Genomic DNA, 21,630 nt, shown 5'->3' on the forward strand with positions numbered 1-21,630 from the left:
GTCCAGGAAGATTCGGTGCATTCAACTTGCAAAGTCCCAGAGAGAAACATTGATCATCATTAAACAGATCAGCTTTTCCCCATTTGTTTTGCAGTTACTTCATGAATCACCTCAGAACACCCTGCTCTTTAAAGGGGAGCGCGTCACCTGGATTCAGCCAACGACTTTGGAAGAACTGTTGATCTTAAAGAGCAGGTACCCTGAGGCCAGGCTTGTGGTTGGCAACACTGAAGTGGGTAAGATACAAACCTTAGAGTGGACAATACCCTAGCTTCCCACCCCTCTAACAGTGTAGTGGGAGACGATCGGGCTGTAGCGCTGGGTTGACTGGTTCAGGCACGGCAGTGAGCAGTGAAAGAAATGGAGCCGTTCATTGTGTTTTTGTTCCTCGCTGTAAGAGTCTGAAGTGGAACACATTTGGGCCAATATCAACATTTTTATAAGTCATTCTCAAGTTGCGTCCATCCTGACAAGGCTGAATTTTATGGTCCCCCAGAGATGGGAACGGAGGAAGAGAGGCCCATATAATTGTGTGGGAAGGCAGGGAGTGGAGCACACGTCGCCTTCCCGAATTTAGTCTGGGTGGGGAAGGCCGAGGACGGCCTTCCTGCCCCGAGGTCAATTGAGGCCCTAAAGTGGCCAATTAATGGCCACTTAAGGGCCTCTTCCTGCTTCCCCTGGTATTTTACCAGCAGCAAAGAGGGGCCTCCCCCACATTGGGAGGTCATCAAGTAAAACAAGGCTGCCTCCCTGCTGGCTTGGGGGAGTGGGTCCACCTCTGTGGGCATTCTGCGGCCCACAAAGGATTCCCGGCAGCAAAGGCCACCCCTCTGTTAACAGCACCCACTCTAACCCCTCACCCCCCCTTGCTGGGGCTGCTGACTGGCCCCAGTGATCTCACCACACTTACCTGGAGTCCGGGTTTCCAGCAATGGTCCTGGTCCTGGGCATCCAGTAATACTGGCAGTGGCCACCTCTCCCAGTGGTGCTGCTGATATTACTCAGCTGTCGGCCCCCTGATTGGTCAGCTGCTCCTGGAGGCGGGATTCAAATCTGGAATGGATGGCGACCCCAGTGCCTGGCAGTTAGGTGCCCGGGCGGTTAGAAAGAGCCAGGGTTGGGGGTGGGAGGTGCTCCAAAGGGCTGAGCCTCACCTTTTGGGCCCAGCATTGAGACCCCAGCTGACTTCATAAAATCCAGCCCATAATGTCCATCTCTAGCTGTCTTGATTTGATCCAACTGAGTAACTTATAGGCCACTTCATTGAGCAGTGAAGAGTCAACACCAGTGGTGTAGAACTGGAGTTACATATCGGCCAAACTGGAGTAAGGACAGAAAGTTTCCTTCCCTAAAGGACATTGTTGAACCAGTTGGGTTTCTTATGACAATCTGACAGCTTCATGGTCACTTTTACTGATCTGAACTCAAATTCTCAACCTGGCATGATGGGATTATAAACTCACATTATCTGGAATACAAATCCAACAACATAGGCCCCACCTTCTATTGGTGGGTTCAAGTCCCATAATGTCACACAAATTGGCAGTCCAGTTCAAAGGTTACACGGCCCCCTCTTATGGGGGAGTTGGGTGAGGTGGAGGGGCAGTGCTTGTCTGAGGCTACAGTTGATTTACGTTGAGGGAGCTTTGCTATACATGGTTGAACTCACAATCCGGCCCTCCTGGATCCTGGAGCTGTCCCTCACATCTGAGCCATGCCTTTCCGTGTTTGGGCTGGGAGTGGTTGACAATGTTGGATAGCTTAAGTGCTTGTGAACCAATATTTCCTTGAGGGTTCTCCCATTTTGCCACTGTAACCTTGGCCTGAAATACACACCCACAACCCCATAAATGGAGTATCCACAGATATTGCAGAGGGGCAGGAGAAGTTTCGAGAAAGTTCCCCTAATCCCCCTTTGTGTCCTCCAATCAGATTGAGTGACTACAGTAACCAGTGGATACAAAATGGCGGGATCTCAGAATGCATCAGTGACATGGCTGGAGCACACTGCGGGGGAAATGTTGACCTTTTTTCTGATCTGTGCAGGCATTGAAATGAAGATGAAGAACATGCTGTACCCAGTGATCTTGGCTCCAGCTCATATTCCACAGCTGAGGTTAAGCCAGCGCACAGATACAGGTAGCTGAGCCAAAGCCGTTAAGTCCTCGATCGTTTTATTTATAGTGTTGGGGGGTGGCTTTAGGTGTCCGCACTGCTGTTGCAGAAGCCCTTTTAAAGTTGGTCTGACTTTTCTTTCTCAGGAGGGAAGGTTTCCAACCTCGGCAAAACAATTTATTTAACATTCGCTTTTGCGATGTGGGCATCGCTGGCAAGGCTGGCATTTATTGGTCATCCCTAGTTTCCCAGAGGACTGCCTTCTTCTTGAACCGCTGGTAGCAGTATTGGTACAACTGAGTGGCTCACTACATCACTTCAGAGGGCAGTCAAGAGTCAATCACAGCATTGTGGGACTGGAGTTACATCTAGGCCAGGTTGCAGATTGACAGGACATGAGTGAATGGCCTGTTGAGTGGCATTCTGGGCCTGGTTGCACAGGGGTGTGATGACCCTCCTGCTCATTTACTTTGGCTGCTGCTATACCAGAAGTGTATCATACTCTTCACAGAAAAGAAAATGGATCAGAGTGCAAAACTGGCCCATTTGCTGTCGCCAATTTTGCACCACCAGCCAGGGCAAATTTGTACCCTTTTTTTTTCAGACAAGTAACATGAGATGATCTACCACAAGTTGCGAATGAGGCAGAGACCATAACATCATTTAAAAAGGAATATGATGATATTATTATACATTCTGTTATATTATTAGAATAAATGGGTGCTTGATGGCTGGCATGGACATGATGGGTCGAAGGGCCTGTTTCTCCGCTGTATAACTCTGAGTCTACTATTAGCAACAGCATTTCAGTCCATCGAGCCTGCACGCTCATTCTATCAGATCATGACTGATCTGCAGCTCAACTCCATTTACCCTTTTTTGCTTCATATCCCTCAATTCCCATACTCAACAAAAACCTATTGATCTCAGTCTGGAAAGCTCCAATTGTTCCCCAGTATCTGCAGCCTCCTGAGGGGAGTGAGTTGCACATTTCCATTATTAATGTAGCTATCTGAAAAAGGAAGATTATAAAAGTGTTTCGTGAAAAGAGGCATTAGAGCAGACAATTCCTGGTTTAAGAGCTGGCAGCAGTACCAGTACACAGGACAGATGCCCTCCCTCAGTGCTGCGCCATCCATGATGTTGTGGGGTAAATGTTGACCTTAATTAAAATGGACTACAAGTCCTGAGTAGTCAGATTCGTGGTGTGGAGTCCCGATCCACAAAGTTCTGCACTGGTGGTCGAAAATGTACCTCCCGACCCAGAAGGTTTTAACTTGGATGGGTTTCCCACCCCGCCACCCCCTGTGGCTTCAGATTGAGTCTCCCTGACCTACATTGACTTCCAGTCAAGCAACGTCTCGATTTTAAAATTCACACCCTTGTGTTCACAAATCCTTCCATGACCTCACCCATCCCATCTCTGTAATCTCCTCCGGCCCGACAACCCTCCAAGTTATCTGTGCTCCTCTGATTCTGGCCTGTTGCTGATCTCTGATTTCAATCGCTCCACCATTGGTGGCTGTTCCTTCAGCTGCCAAGACCCCCTCCCTCCCAAATCATCTCCGCCTCTATCTCTTTCTCTTTTAAGAAGCTGCTTAAGATCTACTTCTTTGACCATGCTTTAGGCCACATGCCTTACTGTCTCCTTAAGTGGTTCAGTTGCATATTTGATATCTTGGGACATTTTACTACATTAAAGGCACTAAATTAATGCATTATTTTTATATATGTATATATAAAATATACCTTTGTTATTTTGAAGGGATATTATTTGGGGCAGCTTGTACCCTGACCTACATTGGGAGCCTTCTGAAGCAAGCTGTAGCAGAGCTCCCCAGTTACAGGACTGAAGTTTTCAAGGCCGTGTTGGAGCAGCTGCGTTGGTTTGCTGGGCACCAAGTCCGGAATGTCGCGGTGAGTACTTTGCTCGCCAACCAGGGCAGCGTGGCAATCGTATGCGTTATCGCATGAAGGCGACATGTGTCACAAGCACTCTGCTCTTCATCAAACCTGCCTCCTGGCATTGGTCCACTCCTATTTGTGATGAATCTAGAGGTTTAAATTCTGTTGTTTCTTGAAGGGATTCCCAGCTGTGCAGTTTTAACGCAGGTTCGTTGAACCTGTTGGAAAGTCAGGCATTGCTCAGTGGGTCGCACTCTTGTCGGTTCTAGTCCCACTCCAGGATATCAGCACAAAATCACGGCTGACATTCCAGTGCAGTGCTGAGGGAGTGCTGCCCTGTCAGAGGTGCTGCCTTTCAGGTGAGATGATAAACCGAGGCCCTGTCTGTCCTCTCAGGTGGATGTAAATGACCCCACGGCACAGAAAACAGATTATCTGGACTTTATCATATTACTGTTTATGGGAGCTTGCTGTGCACAAATTGGCTGCTACATTTCCTACATTCCAATAGTGACTAGACTTCAAAAGTCTTTCTTTCTTAAAGTAAACAGAATATTGTTTGGGCCCAAGTCACCAAAGTGGATTTGATGAGAATGTATTACGCATTGGGCTTAAAAATCCCATGGATTTCATACATTCCAGGGATCTCTCCATGTTCCCGATGGGAATTTCAATGTCCGCTCTGATGCAGATTGTTCCCAATCCCCTCCATCGGGCAGGCAGGCAGGCAAGCCGATCCACATGTAGATTGGGCAAATCAGATTGGCAAAGGTAGCATGGAAAATGAGTTCATAGTGTGTATTCAGGACCATTTCTGAGAGCAGGCTATTCTAGACTAGGTAATGTGCAATGAGACAGGATTGATCAAAAACCTCATGGTCAAGGAGCCTCTTGGAGACAGCGAACATAACATGATAGAATTTCACCTTCAGTCTGAAGGGGAGAACTGTGGGTTTAAGACTGGTGTTTTAAACCTAAATAAAGGTAATTGCAAAGGTATGAATACAGAGTTAGCTAAAGTGAACTAGGAAACTAGGTTAAAAGGTAGGACAGTAAAGATGCAGTGCCAGACATTTAAAGAGATATTTAATAAGTCTCAGCAAAGATTTAGCCCAGTGAGAAAGATTCTTTGAGAAGAATGCATCATCCGTGGGTAAATAAGGAAGTTAAGGATAGAATTAAATTGAAAGAAACATTGTACAAATCTGCAAAGATTTAAGGTACCTGGACCTGCAACTGAAGTGCTGTAACCTGCAAGGCTACAGACCAGGTGCTGGAAGGTGGGATTAGATTGAGCGGCTAGTTTTCAGCTGGCACAAACACGATGGGCTGAATGGCCTCTTTCTGTGCCGTAACTTTTCGGTAGTTCTATGGTTAGTGATAGGTCAGATGATTGGACAGATTTTGTGAAGCAGAAATGAATGACTAAAAAAATAAATAGGGGGAAAGCAGAGCATGAGAGAAAACTAGCTAGTAATATACAAATAGATAGCAAGAGTTTCTCAAAGTATTTAAATAAGAAAAGAATAACTGAAACTAGAATTGGTCCACTCGAGAGTGAATCTGGGGAATTGATAATGGAAAACAAGGAAATGGAAGAGACGTTGAACAGGCATTTTGTGCCTGTTTTTACTGCAGAAGACTTAGAAAACTTTCCAAAGATACTTGAAAATCAAGAGGTGAAATGGAGGGAGGAACCTCAAACAATCACAATCACCAGGGAAAAAGTACTGGAGAAAGTATTGATTTTTGATTTAGATTTAGAGATACAGCACTGAAACAGGCCCTTCAGCCCACCGAGTCTGTGCCGACCATTAACCACCCATTTATACTAATCCTACATTAATCCCATATTACTACCACATCCTCACCTGTCCCTATATTCCCCTACCACCTACCTATACTAGGGGCAATTTATAATGGCCAATTTACCTGTCAACCTGCAAGTCTTTTGGCATGTGGGAGGAAACCGGAGCACCCGGAGGAAACCCGCGCAGACACAGGGAGAACTTGCAAACTCCACACAGGCAGTACCCAGAATTGAACCCGGGTCGCTGGAGCTGTGAGGCTGCGGTGCTAACCACTGCGCCACTGTGCCGCCCTACTGCGCCACTGTGCCGCCCTAAAGGCTGACAAGTCCCCAGGACCAGATGGCCAGCATCCTACGGTCTTAAAAGAAATGGCTGCAGAGATAGTAGAGGCTTCCACAATTCCTTAGATTCTGGAAGGGTCCAAGCAGATTGGAAAATAGCAAATATAACACCTTTATTTAAGAAAGGAGGGAGACAAAGCAGGAAACTATAGGCCAGTTAACCTAACGTGTCATAAGGAAATTGCTAGAAGCCATTATTAAGGAGGTTATAGCATGATGCTTAGAAAATCGTAATGGGATCAGAGTCAACATGGTGTTGTGAAAGGGAAATCATGTATAACTAATTTATTAAAGTTTTTTGAGAAAGTAACAAGCAAGGTGGATAAAGGGGAGCCTGTAGATGTGGTGAATTTGGATTTCCAAAAGGCATTTGATAAGGTGCCACATCAAAGGCTACTACACAAGATAAGAGTACATGGTGCAGGGGGTAACATGTCAGCATGGATAAAGGACCGGTTAGCTAACAGGAAGCAGAGAATAGGGATAAATGGGTCTTTTTCAGGTTGACAAGCTGTTACTAGTGGAGTACCACAAGGATCAGTGCTGGGGACTCAACTGTTTACAATCGATATCAATGACTTGGATGAAGGGACTGAATGCATGGTAGCTAAATTTGCCAATGACACTAAGATAGGAAGGAAAATAAGTTGTGAAGAGGAGGTAAAGAGTCTACAAAAGGGATATAGGAAGGTTACGTGAATGGGAAAAAGATTAGCAGATGGAATATAATGTGGGAAAATGTGAACTTGTCCACTTTGGTAGGAAGAATAGAAAAGCTGTATACTATTTAAATGGAGAGAGATTGCAAAACTCAGTGGTACAGAGGGATTTGGGTCTCCTGGTATATGAATAACAAAAGAAGGGTGTGCAGGTACAGCAAGTGATTAGGAAGGCAAACGGGATGTTGGTGTTTATTGCAAGGGGAATGGAATGAAAGTAGGAAAGTTTTACTGCAGTTGTACAGGACCTTGGTGAAACCACATCTTGAGTACTGTGTACAGTTTTGCTCACCTTATTTGAAAAAGGATCAAATTACATTATAAGCAGTTTACAGAAGGTTCATTCAACTAATTCTGGGGAGGAAGGGCTTATCTTATGAAGAAAGGTTGAACAGGTTGGACCCGTTAGAGTTTAGACGACTGAGACTTGATCTGATTGAAACATATAAGATCCTGAGGGGACTTGACAGAGTGGATACTGGGAGGATGTTTCCTCTTGTGGTGGAGACCAGAACTACGGGACACAGTTTAAGAATAAGAAGTCTCCCTGTTAAGACAAATTTTTTTCTCTCAGAAGGTCATTATCTGTGGAATTCTCTTCCCCAGAAAGAAGTGGAGGGTTGGTCATTGAATATATTCAAGGGTTGTGAGGCACAGACAGGAAGTGATCTTATTGAATGGCATAGCAGGCTCAAAGGGTCAAATGACCTACTTCTGCTCCTCAGTCCGATGTTCCTATGTAAGGTGGTGGGGGTCCTTGAGAAGGTGATGGGCCTTGAGAATGATATCTGTCTTTGGGAAAATATTAGAATCCATTATTAAGAAAGTAATAGCAAGATAGAAAATCAGAATGCAATCACGCAGAGTCAAATTGGTTTTATGAAAGGGAAATTATGTTTCACAAGTTTGTTAGAGTCCTGTGGGGATGTAACAAGCAGGGTGGATAAAGGGGAACCACTGTCACTGGGTCAAAAACCTAATTAAAGAACAAAAAAAAAGTACATGTAGTGTATTTTCAAAAGGCATTCGATAAGATGCCACATGAAAGGTTGCTGCACAAGAGCTCGTACGAACAGACAAATGTACGTTTTGGGAGCAGGAGTAGGCCATTTGGCCCGTCTAGCTTGCTCTGCCATTCAATAAGATCATGGCCGATCCGTGTGTCTCGAATTACACACTCCCATCTACCCCAATAACCTTTCATTCCCTTGCCTAACAAGAATCTATCTACCCCCACCTTATAATTATTCAATGACCCCGCCTCCACCAGCTTCTGAGGCAGAGAGTTCCAAAGTCACACAACCATCTGAGAGAAAAATATTTTCCTCATCTCTGTCCTAAAAGGGCGACCCCTAATTTTAAAACAGTGTCCCCTAGTTCTGAACTTATGGGGGGTGATATATTAGCATGGATAGAGGATTGGCTAACTGAAAGTAAACAGAGTTAAATTAAATGGGTCATTTTCAGGTTGGAACTAGTGGATTGCCACAGGGATCAGTGCTGAGGGGTCAACTATTTACAATCTATATTACTGACTTAGATGAAGGGATTGAGTATATTGTAGCCATAAAAAAAGCCTAATTGTATTGGGCCCTAACATAATAAAAGTTATAATCTGATACACACTATAGCCCTGTACAAGCCCCTGTTGCCGAATATCCCAATACTAACCCGAACACTTATGCGTCCAAATGCTGACACTGACCCTGATACTTGACACGTGACAATGACCCTAACACTAATGTACCCTAACCCTAACCTTAATGTACCCTAAATCTAACCCGAGCCTGTGGGAAAGCAAGTTGTGAGAGGACACAAAGGGATAAAGATAGGTTAAGTGAGTGAGCAAAAGTTTGGCAGATGGAGTATAATGTGGGAAAATGTGAGATCATTCACTTTGGTAGGAACCATAGAACCATAGAAAATTTATGGCACAGAAGGAGGCCATTCAGCCCATCATGTCTGCGCTGGCAAAAAAAACTAGCCGCCCAATCGAATCCCTCTTTCCAGCACCTGGTCCATAGCCTTGCCGGCTACAGCACTTCAGGTGCATGTCCAGGTACCTTTTAAAAGAATTGAGGGTTTCTGCCTCCACCACCATTCCTGGCAGTGAATTCCAGACACCCACCACCCTCTGGGTGAAAAAGTTTTTCCTTATATCCCCTCTAATCCTTCTATCAATCACCTTAAATCTGTGCCCCTTGGTAACTGACCTCTCCATGAGGGGAAACACGTCCTTCCTGTCTACTCTATCTAGGCCCCTCATAATTTTGTACACCTCTATTAAGTCACCCCTCAGTCTCCTCTGTTCTAAAGAAAACAACCTTAGCCTATCCAATCTTTCCTCATAGTTGCATAGGAAGAATAGAAAGGTAAAATATTATTTAATTGGAGAGAGACTGCAGAATGCCATGGTACAGAGCGACTTGGGTGTCCTTGTACATGAATCACAAAAAGTCAGCATGCAGGTACAGCAAGTAATTAGGAAGGCAAATAGAATGTTGGCATTTACTGCAAGGGGGATGGAGTATAGAAGTAGGGAAGTGTTGCTGGAACTGTACAGGGCCTTAGTTCGACCACACCTAGAGTACTGTGAGCAGTTTTGGTCTCATTATTTAAGGAGGGATATACTTGCACTGGAGGCAGTTCCATGAAGGTTCACTAGGCTGATTCCTGGCATGAAAGGGTTGTTTTATGAGGAAGGTTGGACCTGTACTCAATGAGTTTAGAAAAATGAGAGGTGATGTCGTTGAAACAAATAAGATTCTCGGGGGTTTGACAGGGTAGATGCTGAGAGGATGTTTCCCTTGGCGGGGGGAATCTAGAACTAGGGGGCACAGTTTCAGAATAAGAGGCCGCCCCTTTTAAGAAGGACATGAGGAGGAATTTCTTCTCTCAGAGGGTCATTAATCTTTGAAATTTTCTACCCCAGAGAGCTGTGGAGGCTGAATCAGATTTTTAAACTATAGGGTTATAGGGAACAGGCAGGAAAGTTATTCCTCACAAACAAGTGGTTGAGTCTTGAGATCTTAAAGAGAAATTATTGAAATGTCCTTGGGTTGCTTCTGTCTCAATAAGAATTCCACCTCCTCCCCTCGGTACCAGCACAGTTTGCTTACCAGCAGCTCACCCCACTGGGGGGTGAATGGGGGGGTCATATCAGCATTTGGACTATGGGTGGAAAACCTGCCCCAGAACTCTTCAAGTGGTAGGAAGAAAATCCAGTCTATCAATACTTTCACAGCATCCGAATAAATAAGCTGGAATGTCATGTGGTTTGGATTAGGATGGTTTAAAGAAGGAGAGCAGTTATTTAAAAGTAACAATGCTCTTTCTATCTACGTTTCCAGGCTGTTGGTGGAAACATCATGACTGCCAGTCCTATCTCAGACCTCAACCCTGTGTTCTTGGCCTCTGGCTGTCTGCTCACGCTGGTCTCCAAAGGTAGGTGGCATCTCAAACGGGTTGAATCCCATCACTGTCTGACTGTGAGCGTGCCTGTGTCTAACTCTCTCTTTGACTGACCATTTACAGACGGTAAGCGAACTGTGTGCATGGATGGAGATTTTTTCACTGGCTACAGAAAAACAGTGTTGAAACGACAGGAAATACTATTGTCCATTGAGATCCCCTACACAAGGAAGGTGAGGAACTGTCTCCTGGTTATTGTAACACTGCAAAACACACTCCTACTTTGTGGGACTTATCACTTACATAAAATTACATGGGGGGGGAGGTGGGGGTGGGTGGGGGGGGGGTGGTGGGGTTTAACCTCATGATTGTTTTGGATAGGGTGGGAGGTTTAAGTTGTAAAAACCTGAATCCCAACTCAAACCGACCTCCAACCCACTCACTTCCAGTTTTAACAATGGTAGGACGATGGTCGGCCAACCAATCTGCTCCAAGGAGGCTGGTTGGCTCTTTAAATATTATAATGAGGCTGTATGAAATGTCCCCTTAATTTTCTCTGCTTAAGAAGAACAATTTCAGCTTCTCCAGTCTCCAAAATCACTGAGGTCCCTCATCCTTGGTCCCATTCTAGTAAATGTCTTCTGCACCCTCGCCAAGGCCTTGCCATCCTTCCTAATTGATAATCTGTTTTTTTGAAGGGAGAGTATTTCTCAGCATTCAAACAAGCCCAGAGACGAGAGGATGACATTGCAATCGTGACCTGTGGGATGAGAGTTGCTTTCAAGGAAGGCACTGATGTTGTGGAAGAGTTGGGGATAAGTTACGGAGGCATGGGGCCTACCACTGTGTCTGCAAAGAAGACATCTGAACAGCTTCTTGGAAAGTAAGTCTCCTCAGAAGTAGAATAATCTTCCAAACCATAGTCTTTTCAGCAAAGCATGTTCTGTGCTATAGTGTTGTATCTTTCAAAATGGCAAGTTTCACTTGCTCTGAGTAAGGCCATAATCTAAGATTTTTCAATCATGGTGGAGAGAGACTAAACCATTGTTTAGTTATATTAAGTGCAAGTGATAGGTGTGTCCTGGACTAATGAGACAGAATTTATACCTTCAATCACAGAGTGGGAACAATGACACTAAACTCCATGGAGTAGGAGCCGAGATACTGATCCCATACAGCAGCAAGATAGATATTCAATTCCCCCTGGACACCCACTTGGCTCTGAGTCAGAAGACTGGAGGTTGAAGTTTCTTTGGGATATAACATTGGTTTACACTTCAGCACAGTATGTTCTATTCTGGATAGCCAGGCATTGAAGGATAGAACTGCAGCCTAATCTTTACACACTTAGAAGCTTATATTTATAAAGACACACATTGCAAACATGTACCTCCAAACGGAACTACTACAGTTTCAGTCTGCTCCTATTTATAGGATAATGCCCTCCACCAGAATACAATTGAACACTCAATTACTATACAATTAGTACAGGACTGAGGGAGTGCCACATTGCCACAGGGCCTTTTTTTTTTACGGTACAGTAGGTATCAGACTCATAACCCAGAGGTCAAGAGGTGAAATACCATCATGCGGAATGCAGTGCTTGAAAGGGCAGTGAAAGCAAATTTAATGTTAACTTTCAAAAGGGAATTGGATAAATACTTGTAAAGGAACTATTTTCGGGGTTATGGGGAAAGAGCAGGGGAGTGGACATAATTGGATAGCTGTTTCATAGAGCCAACATTGGCACAATGAACTGAGTGGCTGCCTATGCTGTACCATTCTATGATCCCTTGCAAGGCAGGAAATGCAACCTCGCCCACATCCTAAGAAGAAATGAAAATACATTAAATACTATCTGCCTTGCTTTAGTCTCTTACACATTATGATCTGATAGTGGTGGAACCTCTGATGTTACTTTAATTGACCCCCCCATTTAGAAATTGGAACAAGGAACTTCTCCAGGAAGCCTGCTCACAGCTCGCGACTGAACTCACGCTATCACCCTCTGCTCCTGGTGGGATGGTGCAATTCCGGCGCACCCTCAGCCTCAGCTTCTTCTTCAAGTTCTACCTCAGTGTTCTCCAGAAGCTGGAACAAGACTTCAAGAGTGTACGTAACAACCAGCGATAGCATTCACGCACCTCATGAGACGCAGGTTGAAATATTCTGGCATTGCTATGGTAATCCTGGGAGGATTGGGCTGTTCTGCAAGCATATGAGAAAGGATCACACATTCTGTCTCTCTAATGAGATCAGACCACTTGGGTAAAGAAAAGTGTCCTGTGTTTATTATCACCACTGTGTCAGCCAATGAGGTGGAAGCAGGATGGGACTTAAGGCAGGACTCAGCAAACAGTCTGTTTTACAGCAATGTCTACTTAAAAAGATTCTCTACAAACTACAGCAAACGGAACTCATGACTGAAACTATAACAAAGCAGGGTGATTTCTCCAACAAAATACAGTGAGTGGAAACATAGAAATACAGAAAATAGGAGCAAGAGTAGGCCATTCGGCCCTTCAGGCCTGCTCCGCCATTCAAAAAAGATCATGGCTGATCATCTAATTCAGTACTCTGTTCCCGCTTTCTCCCCATATCCCTTGATCCCTTTGGCATTAAGAAATATATCTATCTCCCTCTTGAATATATTGAATGACTTGGCCTCCACTGCCTTCTGCGGTAGAGAATTCCACAGGTTCACCACCCTCTGAGTGAAGAAATTTCTCCTCATCTCGGTTCTAAATGTCAGACCCCATATCCTGAGATTGTGACCCCTGGTGCTGGACTCCCCAGCCATCGGGAACATCCTCCCTGCATCGAGCCTGTCTAGTCCTGTTAGAATTTTATAGGTTTCTATAAGATTCCCTCTCATTCTTCTAAACTCGAGTGAATATAGGCCGAGTTAACCCAATCTCTCCTCATATGTCAATCCTGCCATCCCAGGAATCAGCTAGTGGAGAATAGTTGTGCACAGATTATGTGCAAAAATCAATCCCAGTCCCTTCCAGTGGTGCGGTCTCCAAGCACGATTGACAGCAGAATTATCTAATCATCTCCATTCTGGCCAGGAATAATGGTGTCAGTAAATGCAGCCAAGAAACTGCAGTAGTAATTTATTCATCTCACTGAATTAGCACAAGCGTTCAGTGGTCGTTGACTGGTTTATGAAAGGATACCAGCTAGACCTCTGTGTGTTATATTGGCCATCAGATTGGAACAGACCATTACTGACCTTGAGATATGGCAGCATAAGACTTACGAGACAATACTGGCACAAGGGAGCTAAGTTGTAAGGAAATGGCCAGGATGTTGGCCTTGTTCTCATGAGAAGACAGGAGACTTTGAGGTGACCTAATTGAATGCACGAAGCTGGTCCAAAAAAAGTAAATGGGGGGTGGTGGGGGGAGGGGGTGGGGGAGAAGAACTGCCTCACACTGATAACATAAGCTATGGGAAATAACAAATCACCTCTCAAACCTTTCAAAGCTTCCTCAACTCCTATTTTTTCCAGCAAGCTTTCAGTGTCTTCTCCTATGTCCTACCATGGATTTGCATCCTTTTCATTCTCTTACTTATTCTCTTTCTTCCCTTTCTGTAAATATCCCTTTCTGGGATATTTTCTACATGAAAGGTACTATATAAATGGGCATTGTTATTAGAGTGGAGGAGAAGATGGGGCAGACATCAACCAAAGTGGGACATGCTTGTTAACAAAACATTTCCAATGTTCCTATTTTACATATTACGACAATGACTTCATTTCAAAAGGTACTTGATTGACTCTGAAGCTCTTTTGGATTGCCTGAGATTGTGAAAGGCACTATAGAAATGCAAGTTCTTTCTTTTCTATATCTATATATGAGCAGGAAAGAAATTTGAGCCAAAAAGCATGACCCATTTTGATTGGTCATTTCCACCTTCTGATCTTATATACTTAACTCGTTATTCCATCAAACCATCTCAAAAATGTTTCACACAAAGGTTTACTTTTTTTGAACTACTGTTGTGCAGATAAAATTCGTACATCATAATGATCGGCTGTCTGCTTTCCCCTTCCTCACTCTAGGATTTTCAAATTGAGCCTATTCCACCAAAGTACGTCAATGCCACGGAATTATTCCACAAGGACCTTCCCTCAGCAGTTCAGCTTTTCCAGGTTAGTGGGACCCGGTAGTTACACCATCAGGCTTCCCACATGCACAACCTTAACTCTTGAAGTTACCTTGACTTCCCAATTAACCAGAACCTTTCTGGTATTCAATGAAACTGATAAACTTGGATAATTTTTACCGTCTGTGGAGTTGGGGAGTACAGTTCCTTTAGCTGGTAGTTTTTTGTGGAAAGGAGCTAAAAGCAGAAAACAGGATTCCCAACAATTATCGGCAGGAGGATTTTCACTCCATCCTTCCTTTGAATACATTTCTAAAAGGCTCTATTTAATTATGTAAAAAGAGTTATGTTGACTCTTTTTAGCTTTGTATCAGCTGTGGCTCAGTGGGTAGCACTCTTGTTTCTGAGTCAAAAGGCCATGGGTTCAAGTTCCATTCCAGAGACAAGCAGAGAATCCAGGCTGACACTCCAGTGTAGTACTGGGAGAGCTCCGGCAGAGGTGCCATCTTTCGGATGATCTGTCAAACTGAGACCCTGTCTGCCCCGTCAGGTGAATGTAAAAGATCCCATAGCACTATTTCAAAGAGGATCAGAGGAGTTATCCCTGGTGTCCTGGCCAATATTTATGCCTCAAGCAACATCACAAAAACAGAATTTCCTGTTATTATCACATTGCTATCTTTGGCACCTTGCTGTGCGCATTATTAATTTGATTTCAACGGACGACACTTGTGTTGCAGTGGGGCCAGGCCTCCAAACTGCCGGTGGGTACAAAAAACCACCCAGTCCATGCCGGAATAGAAAATGTACCCTTCCATCCCCCAGACTCCTGGACAGATGCACTAGGCCTTATGCTGTTAAGAATAAGCTCTTTACCGTTATCTAATGACTATCTTTGGAAAGTACCTACACATGACTGTGAGCAAACAAGAGCATATTGTGCTCCAATACCCTACTAATACTCACCATCTGTATGTCAGAGGAATGGTGTGCATATTCAAAACTAAGACAGTTAAGAAAGCATATGGGAAGTTGGCTTTGCAAATAAGAGCTTTGAGCACAAAAAGAAAGCTTGCAAACCTTCACATAAAAATGAGCAGGACTGGACCATGTGGCCCCTCAAGCCTACTCTGCCATTCAATAATATCAAGACTGATCTTCTCCATCAACTCCACTCTCCCTCCCTATCCCTTTAGTCTCTCAGTGTCCAAAAATTATGGGAGTATTAGGACGATGTGAAGGCCCTGGAGAAGTTACAGAGAAGGTTGTGTAAGATGTAAGCTTCTACCCCTTGACAGGTTACCCTACTGTTTGAATACAAAATATCGAGAAATAATGGGACAACACTCAAAGCCCAAATTAAACACTAATATCTTTACGAGGTTTGGTAGGAATAGTAGTTAACAATACAAAGCCCATGTCAGTCACAAATACATTACAAGGAGTTATACATACGATCACCCAACAAGTGGTCACCTCCTGTTGATCGTACTCTTCAGCAACTGACCAAGTTACTCAGCTTAAGCACTGAATCACTATTTGCAATGATTTTTATACCTTTCTTTCCAAGATGGTGTTCGACCAAGGCAGGAGTAATGCACTGTTAATTCAGTCCCACTACTTCACAGCTCACAACATATTAATAAAGTTATGTTAAAGTTATATATTAGTCAAGTTTCCCACCCACCAGGCATTAGCCAAATTAAACACTTTATTTATCCTCCAGAATAAAGCACGCCAAACCAGGTTTTTTTAAACAACAAAATTAACTATTTATTAATAAACCAGCTTTTAAATGATAATGAGAGAAATCAATTTGTATGAAAAGATTTTACAACTCCTTAATCTTCCTAACCCTCATGCACACACAAACATTCAAAAGCCAACAGTTAACTAGTTTTAAAAATGATGTTTTAAATTAGAACTGTTTCTAGGGATAATAAAACAACTGGACAATATCTGGTAGGATATTTCCAGATCGGTGAGGTGTCCCAGAGTTGAATAGTCAGATACCATTCGAAGTCTCTCCAGGCAAGTTTGAGAAACAGTCTGTGATGGGGAGGTGTTCAAGGCAATTTGTCTGCAACAGGCATCACACAGGCCTTTCAGCAAACGGCTGCAGCAACTGTTTTACTTAAATTTTAAAGTAGCAATCTAACATTCGAAACTTTCTTGAGATTTCAGGTACTTCCAAAAACACAAAAGGTAACGGGACTCACTCTCGAGGTAGAGATTTTCCAGAGACTGAAGACAATAGGAATTTTGCTACCTTCAGCAATGCAGGCCTCCTCTCAGCAAAAGTGCCTGTCTCCACAGAGAGCAGCAACTCCTCTTTCTCTGGGTCTTTTCCTCTCTCGGGGTCTCTTACACTCTCCAGGGGTCTTTTCCTCTCTCCAGGCAGAGCAGAGCCACAACTTAAATGTAAAATTCCTTTTTTACAAGAGAGACAAGCATTCCTTCCAGGGGGAGTTCTTATTTTGTTCTGCAAACCCAGGTCTCCGTCAGAAACTGCCTTCCAGCTGGTCATAGCTCCCTGGTCTCTTTCACACTGCAGAACTGAAACTAAAAGCTTTCCACAGTGACCAAGTCACAGGACAGTCATAAAATCTTCCTGTTACTTGGATACGTGTTTGCAGCCTGCATACTTCTAATACCAAGTCAACATTCAATGTTCACAGAAGGTCCGTTTTCAGTCTTAAAAGCACACAGACCTTAGTTTTTTTAAAAAAACTATCGTGACAGTGGGCAGGATGTTTCATTGACAAAATTGTATTGTCCTATCAAAATTCACCTTAAGTTACAATTGTCCAATGAGGCATCTAATTCTTTGTTTCAACTGCCTTGACGATGAGCATCTGTTCACATTTCCTTCAGTAAGATCTTCACCTCTCATGGATGTTACAGCTGTCTTTAAGATTTTTATCAGTAGACACAATAGCAGCTTCCTTTCTTGGTCACACACATTTTAAAACCACAGGGCATTTAAACCATTAGAGTCCCTTAAATTACCGATTTCTTACAAACTGTTGCTTGGAGATTGTCTAGTTTCTCTGTATTTCAAAAGAAGGAAAACTCTGATATCATCAATCAGCATCAGTTTGTCACCGTGTCGTAGATGTTCAAAACATTTTGGACCACTTAGGCCAGCTGAATTAGCATTTCTTATAACATGTTCAGTCTCTTATCTTTGTGTTTTCAGACACCATGGCTTCATGTTTTTGTGCATGTTTTTCCAAAGTTCTCAGTGTCAAAGCGAAACGTCCGTTTGAAATATGTCTGTTCATTTAGACAACTTCTATGCTTTTTTTCTGAATATTCCTTTGTCTTAAAGTGTTTTTTTCACCAGCGACTCTGTTTATCTTTAATAAAGACAGATTGCAGCTGTTAACAGATTACATTAGTTCAAAAGCCCTTTTGGCCTTCGCAATGCATGCTGGTCAGGTTCGGTCAGTTTTCTGTACACCTGTAAACAGCATAGTTTCCTGTATTCCATTTAAACTATCAATGCTCCTGGGTTGGATACCCACATAAGTCTCAACCACAAATTTCAATTCAAGTAATATTACTGCCTCTTACAGTCCTCCCTCAAAGTGACTGTGCACTCCAAAAATTACAGGTGCCAGACACTTATCCTGAGGTATCATCATCCTTGTCTTGCATATTCTGTCGCAACTTAATTGGTCTCACTGCTTGCATCCTGTTGACATGGCAGGTTATCATTAATAAGTACAAGCACCTGTTGAACAATGACCAGAATGTGGGAGATAATCCTTATCCATGGGTGGATTTCAATATTCATACCAATATCCCACCAGGATGCATCATCCCCAATTTTGTATATTTCTTTCCTCATTTCATGATTCAGTTGAGCTAGAATATAATAGAGTTTCTGAGATTTATTAATATGCTTCATTAATTCTACAGGTGCTCGGGCAATGGTAGTATGTTACATCCAAAACCTGTAACGTATTTGTGACTAATGGGTGTATTATATTACTAGCTGGAATTCCTACCAAACCTGGTCAAGTCATTAGTATTTAATTTGGGCTTTGAGTGTTGTCTCATTATTTCTCATAATTCTCATATTCGAACAGGAGAGTAACCTGTCAAGGTTACATCTTATAGTTGACCAGGATGATACTAGGGTTGAGGGCCTTCCATTACATGGAGAGCCTGAAGAAGCTGGGACTGTTCTCCTTAGAGCAGAGAAAATTATGAGGAAAACTAATAGAGGCATTCAAAATTATGAGTGTTTTGATCGAAGAAACTGTTTCCTCCAGCAAGTAGATCAGTAACCAAAGATCATAAATTTAAAATGATTGGTAAAGTAACTGGAGAGGAAATGCAGAGTAATTATTTCACACAGAGGGTTGTTAAGATCTGGAATGCACTATCTGAAAGGGTGATGGAAAGAGAATCTATGGGAGCTTTCAAAAGACAATTGGACATGTACTTGAAGAGGACTAATTGACATGGTTGAGGGGAGAAAGCTGGGGTGTGGGACAAACTTAGGCAACTCCTTCAAAGAGCTGGCACAGGTATAATGGGCCAAATGGCCTCCTTCAATGCTGTAAGGTTCTCTGATTCCATGAATGGTCAAATTGACAAGTTACCATTCGTTGACTGGCACCTGGGGAACCACATCAGGCTGTGTACTGACCATGGATGTCCAACTTACAACATCATCATACTCCTGGTAACCTTATTCCAGCTGTTGAAATCACAGCCATTTTCTTTCTTTTCTCCCACAGGAAGTGCCTCCTGGCAGATTAGCCACGGATGTAGTTGGCCATCCACTGACTCATCTAGCGAGCATCAAGCAGGCCACGGGAGAGGCGCTTTACTGCGATGACCTGCCATGTTTTGAGAAGGAGCTATATCTGGCTCTGGTGACCAGCACCGAAGCTCATGCCAAGATAAGGTAGCTCCTCATTCACCTCTCCCTGTATGATAGTGATATGGCGAATAAACAATGACCAGCAACAAGGCTGTTATCTGCTTTGCTTAGCATTGGGTCTGGTAGTGTTGTGGTTATGTTGCAGAATTAATAATCTAGAGGATATGAGTTCAAGCCTTACCTTGAGAACTTGGTTTTAATTTGAAAAGCTGGTGCATGAAATGTGACAATGGGTATTGTAAAAACAATACTTAAAGTAGCAATTCCTGTATTTTTATACAATGGCACTCTATATATATATTATACAGTAATACTCTGCGTGTGCTTGAAATAAAGCATACAAAGGAACTAACTCGTTTCTTTCCCCTGTTTCTTGCAGTTCAATTGACGCAAGTGAAGCCCTAAAAGTTGCTGGAGTCACCTGCTTCCTCACTGCCAAGGATGTCCCTGGAAGCAACCAGACTGGGCAAATTGTAATGGACGAGACAGTGTTTGCTGAGGACGTGGTTAGTTATCACCATTTACACATCACTGGGCTAAACTTTAAGTTTCACCCCCCTGGGCGATAAGCTGAGGGAAAGGGCCTGTCTGATCTTCAACTCCCTGAAATCAAAGGAATAGAAGACAAATAATTCTATTTTTTTGGAAGGAGGAGCAAATGGCATTGAAACAATGTGGGATGGTGATGGAATGGGGTAGTGTGTCACTTCCGGGCCCTGGGAAAGATCCCAACACAACTCATTTTGAAGGAAGTCTGATCCTTTCATTCAACTCTGAAGGTCAACCCTCAGCACTGTCTCAGACTGGGAGAATACTGGCCCAGTTTTTGGAAGTTGGAAACCAAATGCCTGAGTTTGTAGAACTGAGGGAACATTTTCTTTCCACTGATGGAAGGTCATTGGCCCGAAATATTAACTCTGTTTCTCTCTCTCCACAGATACTGAGTGCTTTCCAGCATTTTCTGGTCTTATTTCAGATTTTCAGCAGTCACAATATTTTGCGTTTGTGAATATTTTTTCAACTCAGTTGCGTGGATATAACTTGTAGAATTTATCTTAATGTTTGGATAGTGGAGTCATTTCAAACACAGCAATATGCTTTCATGGGGAGTGGGCGGTGTGAATCATGCAAATTTTGGACTGCCATAAATACTTTGCCAAGTTCAATTATCTGTAAAGCGCTTTGTGGCATCCTGAGACGGTAAAAGGTGCTACAGAAATGCAAGTCTTTGTTTCTTTTCTGTGCCCTGAGGATGCATATCGAGGAATTCAGATGTAGTGGCCAATTCCAGCCACACCAATTTCCATCCATTAATGAAGAACGCAGTGGAGCGTTTTCTTCCGATGTTGGGGGCACCACAGATCGACCTTGACTCTGCATCCAATGTCTAACCTATCAAAATACTTGATACTGCCACTAGGGATATTTAATGCATTGGGGCAGGACTCCACTCCATGTCCTTTAAACCAGGTTCATGGCCACATTAAAATAATGTGTAAATCTCACGTAGATGTGTTAAGCAGTGGCCCAGTGCCTCATAGTGAAAAAGTGTGCTACATTTCCAGCTCTGTTATCCCTCTCTACTTGAGTTCTAAATAATATAAAAAGCCAAAGACGAGAGTGGAGTGAGGCTGCTTTTCCACTTCAGGCAGTGAGGTGGCGTACAAACAGAGGAACAGGAGGAGGCCATTCTGCTCTTGAGCATGTTCTGTTATTCAATTAGATAATGGCTGATCTGTACCTTAACTCCATCTGCCCCTCTTGGTTTCATAACTCTTAATACCATTACCTAGCAAGATCCATCAATTTCAGTTTTGAAGTTTTCCGTTGTCTCCCAGCCTTAACAGCTTTTTGAGGGAGAGAGTTCCAGATTTCCACGACCCCTTGTGCGAAGAATTGCTTCCTGACTTAACTCCTGAACAGCCTAGCTCTAATTTTATTGCTGTGCCCTCTTGTTCTTGATTCCCCCAGCAGAGGAAATAGGTTCTCTCTATCTACTGAGTGTTGTTCCAACAACACTCAAAAAGCTCCACACCTTTCAGGACAAAGCAGCCTGTTTGATTAACACCCCATCTGCCACCTTAAAGATTCATTCTACCACCACTGGTGGGTGCACAGTGGCAGCAGTGTGTACCATCTACAAGATGAACTGCAGAAATTCACCAAGCCTCCTGCGACAGCACCTCCCAAACACGTGACCTGTACCACCTAGAAGGAAATGGGTAGTAATTGCAGGGAAACTTGGAGGTGGTGATGTTCCCTTGCAAGTCACACACTATCCTGACTTGGAAGTACATCACCGTTCCTTCACTGTCACT

General features: G+C 43.4%; 1 protein-coding gene across 3 annotated transcripts in view; it reads left to right on the top strand.

Annotated features, from left to right (window-relative positions):
• The window catches only part of LOC137365127 (xanthine dehydrogenase/oxidase-like), a 151,290-nt gene that overhangs the window by 66,880 nt on the left and 62,780 nt on the right, over positions 1 to 21,630 (top strand). For all 3 annotated transcript variants that reach the window (XM_068027904.1, XM_068027903.1, XM_068027905.1), the window contains exons 10-19: positions 95 to 236; positions 2,047 to 2,139; positions 3,881 to 4,032; positions 10,242 to 10,335; positions 10,426 to 10,535; positions 11,001 to 11,185; positions 12,243 to 12,414; positions 14,372 to 14,461; positions 19,167 to 19,336; positions 19,692 to 19,818. In XM_068027904.1, the coding sequence (XP_067884005.1) occupies positions 95 to 236; positions 2,047 to 2,139; positions 3,881 to 4,032; positions 10,242 to 10,335; positions 10,426 to 10,535; positions 11,001 to 11,185; positions 12,243 to 12,414; positions 14,372 to 14,461; positions 19,167 to 19,336; positions 19,692 to 19,818 (1,335 nt within the window). The remainder of the gene's footprint in view (positions 1 to 94; positions 237 to 2,046; positions 2,140 to 3,880; positions 4,033 to 10,241; positions 10,336 to 10,425; positions 10,536 to 11,000; positions 11,186 to 12,242; positions 12,415 to 14,371; positions 14,462 to 19,166; positions 19,337 to 19,691; positions 19,819 to 21,630) is intronic.

Source organism: Heterodontus francisci, chromosome 3, assembly GCF_036365525.1.
Source record: "Heterodontus francisci isolate sHetFra1 chromosome 3, sHetFra1.hap1, whole genome shotgun sequence".
Classification (NCBI taxonomy): domain Eukaryota; kingdom Metazoa; phylum Chordata; class Chondrichthyes; order Heterodontiformes; family Heterodontidae; genus Heterodontus; species Heterodontus francisci.